The following is a 19,124-nucleotide window of genomic DNA, read 5'->3' as shown; positions in this document are numbered from 1 at the left end:
CAATTTTCCCTTTCCAGTTACGGGGCTTCCGGTCCTCCAGACTTCACGCGTAAACCGGCTAGCAGGCGGCACCGTTCGACGTTCCGACCCTGCTAGATTGTTTCGGCTCGCCAGTGTTCGTGTTGTGTCAGTGTTTGTGTCTGCCCGCAGCTTGATCATGTGCAGTGCGAAATCTTCGTTGTAGAATTATCAGTCTCTCATCAAAAGTTCTGCAGAGCCCGGTTCTTTACTACCAGTGGCTGAAATTGCACCGAGCTAAGTGCAAAACGATGCCTGGCCGCAAATTGCCAGTGCGCAGAGTCAAAGCAGTAAGTGCTTTCTCAATCTCTTTTTTCATGTGCGAACAAGCTCTCAAATTTTAGAAAAGTGAGGTTGTGGCGGCGGGGATGCCCGCTTCATCCCAGTGCATTCTCGCAGCCCATCGGCTCCGTTGACAAGTGAGGGAACAGTTGGCCTGCAGCAAAAAGCCAATGCGGGGCGGCGTTGCGGTCGAGCTGCGGAATGGAACTGGCGCAGACCCATCGATGTTTGAATGAAGCTCACCGTAAAAGAAAAAAAGAAAACAGCGTCTTCTGAGGGAGGACAAGGTTCCGCGGACGTTTCTCTGTCTGTCGTGTGCCCCGACTCATTGCTTGGAGTCAGTAGTATGACCTTTTGAATCACCGCACCGGCCCAGATCCCTCCGAGGCGCTGGCAAACTGAATATCACAAGCAAGGATGCAAACGGACCGCACGCTGGAACTACGTGCGAGGGGGCTGGTTTAAAAAAAAAAAAAAAAAGAGAGAAGATAATGCCTTATTCCTTTGACCGAGTGTTGCGGGGCGGTGGCATCAGACATTTGCCAAAAGGGTATTGGGGAAGCGTGAGGACGGAAGCTGACGTGCAAGACCATTGTCTAACCATGTGAACAGGCATGCGCTATCGAAGAAGATTTGACAAACCCAAATTCTTCTATTATTCCTCCGTCTGCGTATAGGTTGAGCGCACAGACACTGGTAACCTCATTTTCAGCTTGAAGAGCCCCGACTTCCGCTATCAACCGCTTGCTAACCGCCGCCATGTTGAGAAATGCTAGACCCAGTTGGCCCAGAGTGGTGATTGGCCGGTCGTAAAGAACGAATCTTACCGAATGGCCTAGTGTGAACATACACGGTCGCAAGCTAAGTAAACGGGAGTTCCAGCACCTATGCGCACTGCGATAAATACAACAGTTACGATGGATGCGACTGTAGTCTGGACGCGGCTTAAGAATGCAACGAGCAGCACTGTCTGAAGAGCATTCACAGTAGCTCTGTTAGCATAACCTTAGAAATCGTTACAGCATTTTGCACAAGCTTCTCTTACACATTTGTGATAAGGAACAAAAAGAAGTGCCTAGAGGCAGAGCCCAGCATAATACAATAGTAAATTACTCCTATTAAGTGTAAGAATGAGCGCAACTACCAACACAATAACACAAGCACACTCAATACATATGATTACGCATAGCAGATGGGCAACAGGTGTAAGGATCTTCAGGGCTTTTGAGCTTCCCCCATCAAAAGTGGCCCTGGTCATTAAAATAAAACCTTTTTTTTTGCTTGAATATAAGAGGCAGAATTCATAACAAATTTCAAAACCACACACAGAAGGTGCAATTTGCTATGTTTTGCATAATTTCACTTTATAAGACACCTATATGCAATAATAATAGAAAAAAAAAACAGCCAGTAAAATACCCACCCAAGCAAAAATATATTTAAAGTTGAGCAATAAAAAAGAAGGCAGTTTCCACAATGTGTCACGTTTCCTCTGCTGTACCAGTAAATTAACTCAATTACTTTACCTTTATGATGTAGTTGCCTGTCTCAAGCTGAGGATGAAGAACAAGGTGCTCAGACACAGACCCACTGCTGCTGAAGGTTAGAACATGGCAATCCTAAACAGAAGAAAACGATGTTCAGTAAAGACAAAAAGTATCATAATTAACAGTTACTCTAAAAATCATTACAGGTACAATTAAACCTGGCTATAATGAAATTGTAAAATGTCCGCAATTTTTCATTGCATCCAGGTTTTCTCTCAGATATCAGAATATAACACTTATAACGACTGAATTTTTGGGATTTATCAATTTCCACATTGCCCCTATATACGACTAAACCATTTATAACAATCAATTACCGGCAGAATATCTGAGACGATACCTTTCTGGCCTCCAGGAACATATTTATCGCAACAATTTTTCTGCATTTTTGCTAAAAAATAATACACTAAGAGGATGACATGAGAACGGCACAAGTATAGCATAATGGTCGCAAACGAACCAGCATGGCTAAATCTGTGAGGGGGAATTGAGTGTGGTTAGGGAATGAGCACTATCATCATCGCAATCGCTGCCTGTCCTGAGACCGTATTGCTACAGTGGCTAGAATAGGGGAAGTGTGCAGACCGCGCTGCAGACTCTGAAGCCCTTCCGCGATGGTCCGGAGCGTGAGATCCAGGGGACGCTGACAAACGCTTACACGTCCGCTCACTGCATGTCGTCAGCTCGCCGCGCAGTTACTCAGCCGCGTTTGAGACATCGCTTCAAGATCCGATGCATACTTTCTGCTCTTACTGCGACCTCCACTTTTACACGGCATCTTTATTTATCAACTATCTAAGTCATGCCGATGTAATTTTATTATTCTATGCAGCAGCCATTTTTAAGCGGAAGAATTGCAACCAGCATTCTAAGCGGGATTTCGCCGGGGCGGCTTTAAAACCTCCTTTGAGCAATCACTCCAAGAAAAACTTGCCGCCAGTAACTGCCACCAGACACGGGCCAAGGTAAAAAGATTAACTTTGCTGGCCACAGTGCTAGATAGACCACTCCGCAATTTCGGTACCCAGTTTTTTTGTTTTTTTTTCACGTATTAAGCTGCTAGTCATTCAAGCTGCGCTTTGATCGAAGGTCGTTGGCTTCATCCTATATGACACAGTGGCACTAAAGACGTTAATTAGGTCTCCTTAATCCTAATGAAAACCCAAGGAACTATTTAAGTACTTAGCTAAACGTGGCAAGGCATGGAATAACAAAGCTACAGGAGGCAATACTTTTCTAAACATGAGCTGTAAACATTGCATGTATATCCGTGCTAGTAAACCACCCCTGAATTTTTTTTTCACCGTGGATTTTGTTGTTTTCCGAATAGATAGGTGAACAGCTCTAGAATCACTAAGGGATAGTAGTAATTTTGTTTTCGCAGTTACTGTCTTGCTTGGCTACTGATTTTGCCTGGGCTGCTTAATTTGGCTGTTTTTCTTCTGTGAGACAAGAAGAAACACCTCTGCTGCACAACAAAATTTCATTCTATAATTGATTAAGCATGCACTGAAGCATTGGGAAAATTTCTAAATTAGCGCCATCCACTTGTTTTTTTGTTTTTTTTTTCCAGTTCTTCAGCGGCGTTATCTGGCAGTTATCATTTTCGTATCATGAGCTCCAACTTCACGACCGTATTGGGTGGAAGACTTTAGCCAAAGAAAAATCTGCTGGTTGAAGTTCTTGTACAGCATTTACGATTGTACCGGTATTAATAAAAACACTTATCTAAAGCAGCCATATTACATTTCGGAGAGACTAGACAACACGAAAAAGATTGAGTTATCAATGACGCATTAATGTATTTCAGTATTCGTTTTTCCCTAAAACAATTCTGGACTGGAATAAGCCTCCGAATGATGTAATTTGTGCACCTGGCTTCCAAAGTGCTGCTGAAATGATGTGATATATTTCTTCCAGACCTCATGCATTTACCAGTGCTGCGTTTGATGTATGTTATGTTATCGCTTATACTACTTGTGAATTCATTTAGTGTTCTATTAGTGTGTTGTGTTACCTTGCTAACAAGTTTCCCGATACCTTCTTTGCATGTCTTATTGTATGTAGTTGTGTCCCCCCTACAATATTGCCTCATGGGCGCTGTAGGTACTTACAATAAATAAATAAATAAATAAATAAATAAATAAATAAATAAATAAATAAATAAATAAATAAATAAGGAAAACACCGGGAACAGATATATTTGCAGGCTATGCTTAAATGAAATTCTATAGCTGCGCTCATTTCGTGTTCACGTTCGATGCTGTCAAGCTAGATATCATCAGATATATCAAGCTAGAATTCAACAAAACATCTACCCCTGAACGCAGGTATATATATATATATATATATATATATATATATATACACAGTGCATACAGTGCTGCATACAGTAAATGTTAAAGGGTGCTCATGTGTGTTTACTGTTGATTTGCCTTGTGTGCATATTTTTTATTTTGTTTACTTTTATAAATGTCAAAGGCTTCTTTACTCCTGTGGATCTTGTGCATTTTTTTTTACCTTTCGTTTCACATAGGATGAAGTTGACGTGTCTTTCCTGGCGCGGGACGATGTCGCAATGGGATTATCTCACCACAGCATCATCTCCAGCCATTTTAACAACTGTTTGTTCTTCAGTATACGGAGTAGCAGTTATGAGAAATCAGAAATGCGCTAAATAATATAGTCTTTATTACATGTATTAGCGATGCAAAACATTACTCTAAAACAAATTTAGATGCCACTGAAAACACTCGATAATTCACCTTTTAAAATTAGCATAATGTGTCCCCTAGCAGGCTGGGGAAATGGCAATAAGGAAGCTGAATATACCTAAAAATAAACAGGATTATAATGGTTTTTGTGCATCTAATGGCAAGACATGCATACAGCGGTAAGGCATATCACTGAGGAGCTTTTATTCGAGTTGCAGCCCGAAGTTATGGATCCTGAGCATTTTAGTCATCTCATAGTGTGCAATTTCACAGCCATGTATCACTGAACGAGATCATGTAAGTATATCATAATAATGATTCATTTGTGGAATGCCATGATGCATATATGGGCCTGCCAAAGCCATCAGAAGGCTTGTAGGGCAGTTTTTAGCAGTGTAAGACAAGTCTGAGCATACATGCCTGTCAGCTGACATCAAAAAAAAAAATGTAAAACTAAAGATTAAGCAGGAAAAAAAATCAAGCATACAAATCTAATCTAGCATAACTTGACTTGCTTGAAAAAAAAGTCTAGTTGGCACAGGTATTATTATGAACACCTATTATGAAATTTGCAAATATAAAATGTGGCACGTCTACAGTCGAACCCGGATATATCGAACTCGAAGGGGATCGCGAAATAGTTGGATATATCGATAATCTGATATACAGAAATCGTCTTGTGACGGCACTTACGATGCGAAAAAACGATACCGTATTTGTCGCGTAATCGACCCACTCGCATAATGAACCCACCCTCCACTTTTGCACCCGAGAATTTGAAAAAAAAAAAAAAAAAAAATGTGTTGAGGCCAGCTCGCTTACATGCAAGCGACTGAGCGATCTCAGCAACGAGCAGCAGCGACAGAGCGAAAATTTTCAAACTTGTTGGAACTGCGTCCCTCTCACCACTCGAGCCACCGCAGCAGCTCAAAACAAGGTTTCTGTTGCGGCGGCAGACATAAATCGCGAGCATTTTCGCTTGCATGTCGATGGCGCGCGTCACTCCGTTTCGGTCGTCTCATCCACAGCTCAATGGCACCGTGCCAGGATGCTGCACAGCGATAATGTCGGGGCGCATTTATCGCTTGATAGCTCCTGCGGTGGTGGGGAGCGAACTTGGCAGAGTGCCCGTGATGGCTTGATGGCCTGATAGCAACAAGCCTGGTTCGATTTATCACGCCCCGCTTGGGGCGGGCGTCATGATCGCAGCAGCTGACTGCGTGTTTTCGTTGATTCATACATGCAAGGATAAACGATAAAAAAAAAAGACTCCCGCAAAAAAAAAAACCTGCCGCTTTTTAACGTCCGCAGCCGCCATATCTTACGCTACGCCGTGCGTACAGCACAACGATAAGAAAGGATGACTCCCCAAAAAAAAAAAAACAGAGCTGCCGCTTCTTAACATCCGCAGGTGCCATAGCCACGCCAGCCGCGCGGCGCGCGCGGAGGGTTCGCAACACATGCTGGAGAAAGCGTCCAATGTCTGTCTGAAAACGGGCTGAGCTGGCTTGGCACATGCGTAGTGCGTGCTGAAGGAGAGAGAAAGAATGGGCACACCCACGCACATGGCATGACGCGCGGGAAACGGTAACTGCAGATGCGCGCGCCTTTGGGGAATGGGCACGGCGCTGCTCAGACCAGCGTCGCCGAACTGCCCCTTTCATTCCTTCCGCGCGTGGCTTGAAAACGTCAAGCGGCAAACGGCCAAGGGTGATGCGATCATCTTTGGTGAAGGCACACTTTCCAGTGCGTGGTGCGAAGTTTGATATATCGAACGACCTGTGAAATTGAGTTCGATATATGACGCGGCTTTCCTATACTTTTACATGGGATTTTCAAGAGGATATTCCGTGAGTTCGATATAACCAAAATTCGATATATCCGGGTTCGATATAACCGGGTTCGACTGTACTCACACGTGAAGCGATATGCCGGATCCTTTTATAGCTGTTGCCTTGCATACAGTGCAGGAAGGCGCCATCGCGATGCATGAAAGAGCAAGCTCCTGTTTGCTCTAAATTTCTCGTTGTTTCAAGTGTCTGACCTCGAGGCACTCGAAAACTTTGAAACCGAAACTCAAAGGGCATCTGCTATGTCTGCTCGCAAACATGGTTTCCAATCGTTGTACATCATCCCTTTACGACCAAGAAGGTGCCTGAAAGATCATATAATGTGCTTGAAACTTGAAAACAATGTATAGAAATTTCCTACATTTGTGTTATCTGCAGCGATTTTTAAAACTGTTGTCCGAACCTTTATTCATTTTTGACGCAGTGAGCAAAAACTGTGCTGGCCACAATGACAAATTTGATGATGGCGACGAACCAGTGGGAAGCTCGTTTCCCTGCCCAGCTTTCCCTCTAGAGCAGGGGTTCTCAAACTTTTTTGCTTGGAGGAACCCCAAAAGCCTTCAAATAGTTCCAGGGAACCCCCCTCCCCCTCAGAGCCAGTCTCATATCAGCTGCCGGGTCAAGACGGCTCCTGTGCTTGTTCTTCAGATAGGCGAGGGCTGAAAATGCCTGTTCACACGCATATGTAATTGCAAAGGGAAGCAAAATGTCCACTGCCCTTTCAAAGAGGCATGGAAACAACGGAGCAGTCCCCATCCAAAATTTCACCAAGCCTTCACCATTAAATTTTTCTTTAAGAGCAGTGCTTGCCCTGAGCTCTGAGGATTCTCGCGGAACACAAGAAGACAGCCCGCGGAACCCCTGTGTTCCGCGGAACCCAGTTTGAGAACCCCTGCTCTAGAGTCTTTGTATTAACTCTATGGTTCGAAAGATCGCAATTCAAGCCATTCCTATATCTTGGTTGGCGACCATGAGCGAGCCCACCGAAGCGGAAAACAAAGGAACAAAATTGCGTGAAGCCCGCCCTTCTACCCCAACTTCCCCAACTTCAACGACATATCCTGGGCGTCGACGCTGTTGGCGTATGCAGAAACCGGTTTGAGCATGCGCACGGTACGAGATGCCAGCAAACTTGAGCGGAGCGCCGAGATCTGTGCTAGATTTCGGCGTCAGTGTTCACGCAGGCGCCGAGCTGCTCACCCGCGTAGGTCTCTCATTGGCGCACGTCTAGGCGCCGTATACCAATGAGAGGACAGGGTGGCCGCGACCTCTGAATTTTGAATTTTCGCTCGCGCCGAGTCTTTGCGTGCTTTTTCTTTTTACTTTTTTTTTTTTTTTTTGTCATCGCTTTGCATCGTCGCACGTGGCCGTGATGGCAAAACCCTTCACCGCCCATTGGTTGATCTCAGCCGTGGAGGAACAAAACTCAAAAGACTCGTCTCAGCTACGGTCACGGAAAACGGGACAAATTGATGTTGCGTCGATGGCGTTGCAGACTGTATTGAAAAGCCGAGAAAAATGTGGAAGATGTATACCAAGGTCTATGTACAACTGGTCGCGCAACTCGGAAGAAAACGCGTGCAGCTGCCTACTGCCAGCGGCATCAACTCAATGATGAGGGCTCCTGCGAACTGTGAGGCAAATTACTAGCGCACAGAAAATAAGGTCTGCCAGAACTCCAAAGAACTAGAAAGTAAACATAACATTCGCGCTCAGGAATGAATGCAGTTTTTGTTTCTTGCGTAAGAAAAAAACGTGTCACATAATAATATTTTAACTTGTTTCTAACGGCCTCTCTCGGCCATTTATTATCCACTGCGTAGTTGCCCAAAGCTCAGAAATGGCTCAGACCAAAGCTTTTTTCATACGCGGTATGGGTGCGTCATCGGCCCCGGTTCAACGTTCATCGTTGCGTGCTGCGTACAGAGTGGGTTATCTGTACCAAACAGTCAGTATTTCATTCTGCTGGTTGTGGTAGAGCTTTACAGCAAGGCGAAGACTGTGTGTGCTCGATGAGAAACTGATTGCTGCTGCATGTGCGCATTTCCGGACGATGGGACAATGCTGCGTCACAGCTCGGTGGCTCGGCTCGGCCTCCCGGGCACGTCGCAAAAGTGGTGCCTTGTTTTACAGATACACGTCTGCATGAGCGGCGTATCGCTGCATGTTTTAATTGAACGGTGAAGGTGAGATTTTATTGCCCCCAAGACGCGTGTCGCATTGCTCAAAGCCTTCCGTTCCGCTCCCTTTGCTGCGTGTTTTGCTAACTGCGTCGTATTACCGCACCAACGTTCGCTGAACGTGCTTTAGCTGTTATCACAGTGATGTTCCTATTGTCAATCTTTCTCATAAACATGTTAAATGCTTAAGTTGTAAATTTGTAACCTCACATTGACTCCTCTCAGTGGCAAATGAAGAGCGAGTAAAATAATGGAATCTTAAACAGGGCGAGATTTATTGGAGCGAAGCTATATGGTAGATATTTTCACTTCTCAGACGCATTAACTTCTAAATACTAGCAATCCCAATTTGAATTGCTTACCTAAGCTCTTACAGGTTGGCGTTCTAGCACTAGCGTTAGTTATTCCAATCGTTTGTTTTTTTGTTCTTTGACACTGATATGTACTTTGTTTGTTAGCAAGATCTTTTACCCTCTTATAATCTCATTGTGACTCGTTTGGAGACCTACGCTCAGGTCATTTTGTTATCACGAGGATTTCATGAAGACTGTGACGAATGAGCAGTGGTCGCTTTCCTACACTTAAAGATTTCATTGTCGTGAAGCGTCTATGTAAGTAATCGTGAATTAATAAAGCCTGGCTTTCTGTGCAGCACAGCTTCACTCATTTATGCCCTTAGTGAAATGCCTCAAGCCATGTGATTCTATCCATGTGCTTGCCGAATTCACTTGAAGGCCCTTGTTCACAAACGTGCCCAAAGAAATAAGCCCCAGAATGCGTTTACATGACGCGCGACGAAAGACCAGGCTAACGACGACGGAGGCAGAACGATGCTATGATAAGGTGGTTAAAGATGTCGTAACATTTCAGTTAACGTAAAACTTGACAGTAGAAATCCACGTCAAGTAAAGTTGGCTGAACAGTTACGGTGTCCATTTTTCTGCGTTATCCGAGCATCGTTCTGCCTCCGTCGTTGTTGGCCTTGTTTTTCGTTCATAAGTACAAAGACAATCGAATTCCCTGCCAAAAGTATGTCACTGTGACGTCACAAGCAACGTCACGTGTTTGTTTTGCCTCACAGTTCGCAGGGGGTGCCGGGAAACTAAAGCCTCGCTCAGAGTCGACACGCAGGCTTCTATGGAAGTTACGCTACCATTTGTTCTTCTACCATGATGTATACGTTTATTTGTGCAGAAGTAGAAAGTGTAAACTGTAATTAAGTTCCATGTCTAAATTACATCTCTTAATGCTTTAAAAAACAGAAATTATTGAGTGAATATTAAAACTGCAACAACGCACAAGCGCGAATACAGGCATCAGCAGTGAGCGCCAACTGCGCCAGCGCAGAGTCCCATGAAGATGCGCACCGCTTGTGACACCCACTGTGGCACGGCGCTGACAGCGCCGACGCTGAGCGCCTACGCTTAAGATATGTCGTTGGAGTTGGGCCTTTAGGCCTAGTCGGCCTAGCGCCGTTCCTTCATCGTAACCACAATGCGAAATGCGCTTCGTTATTAGCCTAAAAAAGTAGCGAGAGGAGATAAAATCGCCGGGGACGCTGCATCGCCGCATCTGGTTATCTGCAATCAATGACGAAGAGCCGACGCTCCGCGTCAAGTCCGCGATGGCAGGATAACGGCGTAGCATAGCCGGTCGTGCTCAGTGCGACAGCGAGGAGCGGCACGATCTGCCGCGTACGGAATCGTGATGGTGCAGATGAGCAAGGGCAGCTTTCAACGCCGGGATAGATCACCCTGTGAGGCAGTGTCGCGACCAGCGGCAGCGGTAGTCGCGAAGCAGCGTCCCGCAACACGCGGAACAGAGAAGATTGCGCGGAATACCAAATCTTGTCAAAATAAACTTGCTTCTGAATGCTACGCGGTGCAAGACGAGCAATGGGCGCTTACCACTAGTTGCAGGCTGACTGCGTTTACAGCATGAACGTGAGAATGGCGATCGTGCGGCAGAACTTAGCACCAACTTTTGCGGAGGGCACAGTGCAAACGCACTAGTCTTGGTGGCGGCCTCGAGAGCATGCATTTCGTTCGCCGGCAATTATATCGGTGGTAAATGATGCACTGACATCGAAAGCCAGTCAGAATCCACTTTAATGAGTTACTGTTAGCTGCATATTCATATATAAGCTTATTGGCCCACTTGGTGACTCTAGATCATTTAGAAATAGAAATCTTCTCCACAAGATATGTTTTATCACCAAGGCTCCTACAAACAAAAGCGCATCAAGAAAAATGACTGATTATGTTCCCGGAAGGTTTTAATACAAAGTGTGTGCTATTTCATGTCCAAGTCTATGTTTTGAAACTTCTTTCTTCGTTTTCTCTGAAGTGTTTTTCTTAGCATGACATACGGTGTTGCCCAAGGTATCCCTTAATGTAGTGGTCACAATTCAATCATTCTTGATGTATATGAAAGCTTATACATCCTTCTGTGCAACTATAACAAAAAACTACCAATTTTTCTTGGCGAAATTGAATTAACTTAGCACTTCCATAGAAAAAAAAAATTGACAAATTTATGCACACCTTATGTCAGGCTACAATCTTTGAACTGCTGCTGCTAAAATTATGCTGATGATATAGTTGCACTCTGGTGTTGCAGGAGAACAAGTAGACATAAAAGTTTTGCCAGTCATTAATGTACGAATTATTAAAACTTGGGCAGAATTCTGATTAATAAAACAATTGAAATCTTAAAATCTAACAGAGAGAGGCAAAAATGGATTGCATATTTGTTTTTAGGATGCCAAAATACAAGTAGGCAAGCCTACATGCATGGGAAAATATGTGGCTGTGCTGTTTTGTTTACCCCCACCCCCTCCCTCTTTTTTCGTCAGTACAGATACAACAATCGGTTACAACAAATGGATTTTCTAGTTTTCTCAATACAGTTATAAGTGGACTGCACAGTATGCAGTTTTCGAGCAAAGACTCATAAGGACATTGCAGTATGAAAATCAGATTAAGAAGTGATTGTAAGGGAAACCGCATTGCAAGTGCTTACAAAAGTAAATCGGAATTATTTGAGGTTATAGAAGCAGTGAAACGTTTCGCGATCGCACTGAGGCAAGGCCTACTCGAAATTTCCAGGAGGCCTGTTATTGTTTCTAGGAGGCTTTGCTGAGGGCGTGGCGCAACTGCAGCAGCAGCAGCAGCCTCCCCATCTGCCCCAGCTCGCGCGATGCATCTATGAGGGAATGGCAAAAAGGGGGTGGAAGAGGAAGCAGACAAGGAGAGAGCACATGCGTTCGCGCCGCTGGCTAGAGAGGAGGTGTCTGCGTCTTCAAGTATGTTCCCGCTTGTCCCCACTGTTGCCACAGGAAACCAACTCTGCCTCGTGTTGCCGGCGCGCTTCACTGTGTTCCCGCTTCCGACGTAGAGGAGCCCGTGAGCAGTTAACTGCGCGGCAGCGATGGATGTACTTTGCTTGACCAATGTCTTTTTTTCTTTGTTCTGTTATTTTTCGCTGCTTTTAAGTATGAACTATTGTAATGCCATGTTCCAAAATTGAAAACAGTGGAGACTAAACGTTTGCCACGTAGATGTGCCATCGGCGCTGAAACACTGCATGTTGTATCAACTGCGGTTGCTAACTGCTATCGCAGACGTTCCTCTCACGTCACTTCATGTTTTGCATTCTGAAACTTGTGGGGTTCTGCCAAATTTCCAGTAATTCAGCACTAGCTAGGAGACAGTGAATGCCGCGAGTTTTCTATATCAAGGTCAACTGCCGCGACATGTTCGTTACAGTCTTCAGATACATGCACTTCAATGGGGACGGCGTCGGGGAATTGAAAAACTTCGTAATAATGAGGAGTTCGCTACATGGAGGGCCGCTACCTAAAGGTTTAACTGTATAACCATTTCTTTCCCCGTTACCGGAAGCAGAAAATGGTTGCTAATTATTGGCGCATGACCAACACTAGTCACCACAGACATCAGACACACCACACCAGTTGTAGTCAGTGCATTGGCAGATAAAGAAAAAAGATGGCCAGAAAACAAACTGTCTACCTTGAGGCCGCAAACTGCCAAGAAGTCCTCATTGCAAGGGTTGCCAGTGATGGAGAGCACTGTGAATGGAACAGGAGCTGATGCTAACCTCTGAAAGTATAATCACATGAAAACATAACTGCTGGTGAGCCAGTCTGTGCATAATGAAAACATGATAAAGTTGCCTGGGTTTTAACTTTTCACTGCTGCAAAAGGTCAACAATCAAGCAAGAAGAACCAACATTTCACTGTGCCTTAGCTAGCTACAGTTCTGATCAGTTGCTGGCTAAAACCTAATGAACAATAAACCATTGCAGTTATAACCCACAGCGGCTCTCCCCATCAGCGATGCATAAAATCAGTACCAAAGAGTTCCATTGCCGCTCTCGCTGATGCCAAAAGAAACAAGTTTTCATAGATATCTACGTTGGGAGGACTTTCACACAACTGTGCAGCTTACAACTGTATGGTAATGAATGTATGCGATATATAGAGTTACAAATTAAGCAAGCACCAAAGTGGACATACATGAATGAGAATCAGAGCAAGAAGTTACTAGGAGGCGAAACTCTCCCCTCTCCCGCGGCCTGGAAAAGTCACACTGCGCCACCAGTTTTCTTCGCTTGCCGCCCAATGACGCCCTTGTAGCGTTCCCCACGAACGGCGCACATTTTCCGTGCTTGCCTGGGAGGGCATTCAGCGTACGCAGTCAACTTTTTCTTCTGCAGTCATGCCATGTTGCACCCACCTACCCTGAGTAAAATGAGATCTCATAGTACTGAAGGAATTCCAGCCGCTGGTGGACCAGTGACATGCGGGGAATGCGGCCCTGTTTAACTGAGATGGGCATGAATGACCCTCACCATGTGACGGATCAACGGAGCATCCCTCAAATGATTTCGATTGTAAAGGAACTGCGTCGAAGGCCTATACAGCGCATGTTTTGCCTTGTACAGAGTCTATCACATTTGTCCAGAGCGCTCGTGCAGTCTCATGCGGTAGAAATAAAGCAAAATTCTGAAGCAGCTACTGGCTTTCACTGATAATACCTATGCTCACGGGGATGCAAACAGACCTGAGAACAGCAGACAGGCACAAGTTCTTTGCCAAGTCCAAAGCATCCTAGAAAATATTTCACTACATTTGCTCCAAAGCAGACTGCTCGAGTTCTCTAGACAAGTGTGATTGACATTGTACACTTACCTTCAGTGAGCACGACAGACATGTTTTCATAAAGTATTACTGAAAATAAGATGGCAATCATATAGTTGAAATTTTAAAAAAGTAAATGCTGAAGATGTGACAGTGGGTTCCCCGAGACAGCATCAGGGCAAAAAAGATGTTTCGGCTAGCTAGGTGAAGCTTCATATCGATAATATCAATAAACAGCACATACAAGACATAAAAAAAGAGCACAAGAAGGAGCACACCCGCACTGACTCGCAACTCAAGTTTTAATAAAGAAAAACCAACATATAAAGTAGCCACCTGCACACGTCACACCTATGCAAAAGCAAGTTCACAAATGGCATAAATTACTAATCAGAAGCGAAGTGCGCCAGGAGGTGCACCGGCCACACGCGCCGAGAGTTGCGCCTCCTAAAAGCCTTCCATTTCCATGATGAGGATCCACAAGAGAAGCCATAAGTGGAAGTCAAGCCATAAGTGGAAGTCATTAACGACCTTAAAAAGAGGAGCTTAAAGAAGTATAGACACTAAATTTTGGTGGCATTTTTCTTGTTTATGATGCCGAAGACATTCCTATATATCGAATTGCACGCAGTTTTTGCCTACAGCTGCCAAGTAATTTTTAATTGAATTTTCTTTTCTCATCAGTTTTGGTTTCAGCGGCCGAGAGATGGCTGTGACGTCACGATCAAGTCTAGATCACGCACGGCATGGAAAAATAGTGATACATATAATCGGTGACTACATTTCTTGTGATTCCTGTTCTTGAGGCAGGATGGCTTTAACTTTGTAGTGAATTCAAACGACACAGGAATAAGTATATTGCTGTTTCTTCATTCCTGTCTTGATACGGACTTCGTTTTGACGTCACAGCCATTGGTCGGCTGTTGAAACCAAAAACGGTGAAAAAAAGAAATTTGGCTATAAATTATTCCGCAGTTGTCTAATAGGATGTGGTGATCCGTGTGCAGTAATGTCTCAGGCATCATCACAAAGGTTTGGTTGGTTGGTTTGGTTTGTGGGGTTTAACGTCCCAAAGCGACTCAGGCTATGAGAGACGCCTTATGGAGAACTCCGGAAATTTCAACCATCTGGGATTTTTTAACATGCTCTGACATCGCACAGCACACGGGCGCCTTGCTTTTCGTCTGCATAGAAAAGCAGCCGCCGAGGCCGGGATTCGATCTCGCACCTTTGGGAACAGTAGTTGAGCGCCGTAACCACTGCGCCACCCCGGCGGGGCGGATAAAACATGAACCCAAAAATTAGGTGTCTATACTCCTTACCCCCAATTTTAAGCTTGGGATTACTCTCACTGCAGCTACCAGCAAAACATGTGTCACCAAATATCAAAAAAGCACTGAAAACAGAAAACATAGCATACCTGAAAGTGCTGCAAATAGGCAGAAAGATCTCTCACATAAACACCACATCAGTAGGATTAGCTAACATCCCACAAAATACAAGCTGATGAAAAGTTCACAAGCAAGCAAACAAACATGACATTTTAAAGAAAAGAGAAAAGGTATTCCTTACATATCGTTTCTGTGGGAGAGAACAAAATTTTCCAGTTAGACAAGTAAAGGTCAACACACTGCAACTTACCGAAAAAAATTTATTTTCAGTAGAGAAAAAGGCCCACAATGTTTTTCTCAAAAGGCAAAATTACCGATCAAGTATGCCAAAATATACATGAATAGAAAACATCTTGTGTTTATAAAAAAAATTGATGGACACTTTAGCGTGGCCAAATGTGAATAAGGCACACTGGCACTTTGGTCTCAAATTTGCTTTCAGTTTCGGCCTGAGGCTGTTTTTGAACTCAAGGTGTGTGTATGAGATGTGCGGTATTACAGTGCCTAACCATATCCAGACAAATGATTAAAAAGATGAAACCAAAAGCTGCTATGCTAGTACAGTGAAAGCTCGTTAATTCGAACCTCGATAATTCGAATTTTCGGATAATTCGAACTGCACTGCTTGGTCCGGCCAAGCTCCATAGAGATCTGTGTATAAAAAAGCCCGTTAATTCGAACGCGAGTTGGTTCCGCTACGGATAATTCGTACTACGCGCCGCCACGTCTGGGCGGCTTGGCGCACATCACGCGGGAAAAAAAAAAGAAAAACGAAAGGTAAAGAAAAACCTCCGCGATCGGTAGGCGTAATAAGAGGCTGCGTACGTCCAAAACGGGAACAGAAGATGGAACCAGGTAAAACCATGGAAGAGTGGGTAAAACTTAAACGGCGCCATGACCGGCGTGGCGGCCGGCGGCGTTGAAGGGAGGGGACGTGGCTGCGGCAAGGTCAGTGCATGGCCGCGCGGTGGCGGCTGCCTGCTCTCTCCTGCGCAACCTCCGTAGCTCGCAACTAAATACTCGTTAATTCCAACCCTGTTAATTTGGAAATAGGGATAAGTACTGTCGGCGCGGTCCATGCCAACGCCCATAAAAGGCTATGATCTCGGACGGGCACTATGGGTTAAACCTTTTTTTTTTTTGCGATAGCCATCCATCCTTCCACTTATCAGTTGTCAACGGAAGCACGCGAGTCAGCCGCGACCATGACGCCGGCTTTTAGCACCGTTTGTTCCGACGATTGGAGTGGCGGTAGACGCCGCCGCCCCTCCCAGTCGCTCATAGCATGATAAAGCGAACGAACCGGACAAGCGCTGGCACTTTGCCAAGTTCGCTTCCCTCCCCCCTGCCGGAGCTAAAGTCAAAAGATACGCCGTTATCGCTGCGCAGCATCTTGGCGCACTGCCAAGAAATGTGTTGGGGACCGTGAAGGCGCTGGCGCGAAACGGAGGGACGCCTTTATATATATATTTTTTTTCGGATTGGTAGGCACAAATCGGAGCTGGGTGGGTTCATTATGCGAGCGAGTTCGTTACGCGATTAAATACGGTACATTTACCGTAATAAAATGATTCTGGTCAGTTTTTTTGGAGGCCATTCGATAATTCGAACATCGGATAATTCGAACTTTTTTCCCGGTCCCGTGAAGTTCGAATTAACGAGCTTTTACTGTATAATGTGGCTATCTCTCATATGGTTTGGTTTATTGCACTGAACGTCCCAAAATGACAAGGGCTATGAAGGATGCCGTAATGGAGGGCTCAAGAAATTCTGACCACTTGGGGTTCATTAATAAGGGAGTAATTATTCATTGACATCCACCCAAGCACAGCCATATATGGCTACAAAGGAAAGCTATACAGCTTACTTATAAACTTCGTAGTTATAGAAAACGTGCACTGACATCATACAGTACACGGGTGCCTTGCTTTTCATCTCCATCGAAGCAGCCCCTCAGCCTGATTCGATTCCTCATCCTAGAGATCAGCAGTTAAACACGCTAAACACAGCCACCAGTGCTACACTCTCTCTTTCAAGAAGGCTCTATGAAAAGATGGGATACTCCCTCCTTTTGATAGGCCCAGTTCTATGTTGACTCACACTGCGATCCTGCATGCGCTGCATAGAATGTGTAAACAAAGCAAACTCACAGTGATAGTCAGCTTGCGTTTGCTGGAGTCTGCCTGCTTAAGAAGTGCCGAGAGCTGGAGCAGTGTGATCTGAAAGAAATGTGCAAAAAAAAGGAAAAAAAAAAAAGCACCTTCCCATCATTAACTGGCATCTTGAATTGGTAACGAACTATGTTTTATTTACAGGCTCAGTAAACATGATTGGGCACCTTATAACAAGCAGTGACTAGAATTCGAAAACTCTATCCACTGCGGCTTCGATGCGAAACAGATTAGGTGCAGCAGCAGCACCTAGTGGACAGTGCACTGCCAGCACACTAGCAAACCGAACGGCGCTGTAAAAACTACATGATTAAAACAGTTGTTTGGGCCAGTTGGTTCATACTACAGTGCCCATCCTGTTGTTTTCGGTTTTTCTGTTCCTTTGTCCCCGAGTTTTGCGCTGGTCTTATTAAAAACTACATCCCTAGCATGGGTGCAATATAATTCTTGCTTATGGGTTGCAGATAAACTTATCTACCGCCCCTTTTTACACATAAAATTATAACCCAGGTGGAAATCCTGACCAGTTAGGCTAGTTTATGAAACCATTGCAAGCTGATTCTAGCTGGTATCAAATAGGAGTTGTTCCTTAAATCAGCTTAACTGGTCAAGATTTCCATTTGGGAAATGTATCAAACCATATTGTAGTTCTCGCCTACAGCCTTCTGCTTTGGGTTTAAGCAAGCTTATGGAAAACCAGTTTGCGGAATAACAAACTGGTTCTTGATAGTGCAATGAAGATGGACACAGACATATGGAGACACTAGCACCAACATCCACATCTGATGTTTATTTTGCCCGAACATGCCCATAGGAATGACAAAAATCAAGCAATGCCATGGGTACCTACCATCAAAAGATATAAAATATATATAACTATATATAACTACAAACATCATATCAGAGTACTTGTCCTTGGCACAACAGATGAAGAGTTAAAAAAAGTCAGCACAATAAAGTACACAACCTAGAAAAACAATTAGTATCAACAACCAAAATTACAAATTCATCACAGTCCCAAATCTGTCCAAGTGTACTAACATAATCAACGACAGGCATGTGAATTCAACTGCTGACTCTGTTGACGCATTTCAACTGTTTTGAGACTCAGTTTGATGACCTAGTAATTTTGGTTGGTAGCCCTGCCGCGGTGATTAACGGTTAGGGTCCTCGACTGCTGAACATAAAGACACGGGGCCAGTGGCGGCCGCTTATCAATAGAGGTGAAAAGCAAGGCGCCCATGTGCTGTGCAAGGTCAGTGCATAACTCATGGTGGTTAAACTGTTCGGAGCCCATTACGGTTTCCCTCATATCCCAAGTTGCTTTGGGACGTTAGTACCAAACCAATTTTGGTTGCTGATAAATTTAAAACTGTTTCTTTAATCCGTGGTGTTCTTTACTACGCTGACTTGTTTTAGCCTTACAGCAGTTATGCCAAGAATATGTACTCTCATATGATGTTCGCATTTTTACGTTTTGGCGACAGGCATCCAGGCATCCATGGCACGACTTGGTGGTATCATTTACGCAGGCAAGTACAGTAGAGCGCTCGATCGGCGCACTTCCCCGCGTAAAAATCGATACCTCGTCGCAATTTCTTTTTTTTACAAGCAATGCTTTTACGGAAGTAGATCCACACAGACCTGTGAAGCTGAGTATGAGCACTTTTTCCGCAAATCATAGGCTGATTTTTATATTAAGGTTTTATTGCGGCATGGGCACTGCCCGAGCGCTTCACACAAGAGTGATGTCGACTGTACAAGCAAATAAACACTTGTAGATTGATGCCGGTCTCGTTTCCATTTGCC

General features: G+C 44.5%; 1 protein-coding gene across 4 annotated transcripts in view; it reads right to left on the bottom strand.

The window, feature by feature from the left end:
- Positions 1–19,124, bottom strand: part of poe (E3 ubiquitin-protein ligase-like protein poe) — a 298,383-nt gene that overhangs the window by 167,356 nt on the left and 111,903 nt on the right. For all 4 annotated transcript variants that reach the window (XM_084589458.1, XM_084589460.1, XM_084589459.1 and 1 more), the window contains 3 exons: positions 17,295–17,363; positions 12,623–12,712; positions 1,827–1,919 (listed from right to left, as the gene is read on the bottom strand). In XM_084589458.1, coding sequence (XP_084445584.1) covers positions 1,827–1,919; positions 12,623–12,712; positions 17,295–17,363 — 252 coding nt within the window. The remainder of the gene's footprint in view (positions 1–1,826; positions 1,920–12,622; positions 12,713–17,294; positions 17,364–19,124) is intronic.

This window comes from Amblyomma maculatum, chromosome 1, assembly GCF_055883805.1.
Source record: "Amblyomma maculatum isolate TAMU_Amacu chromosome 1, ASM5588380v1, whole genome shotgun sequence".
Classification (NCBI taxonomy): domain Eukaryota; kingdom Metazoa; phylum Arthropoda; class Arachnida; order Ixodida; family Ixodidae; genus Amblyomma; species Amblyomma maculatum.
This window is presented reverse-complemented; position numbering and strand designations above follow the sequence as displayed.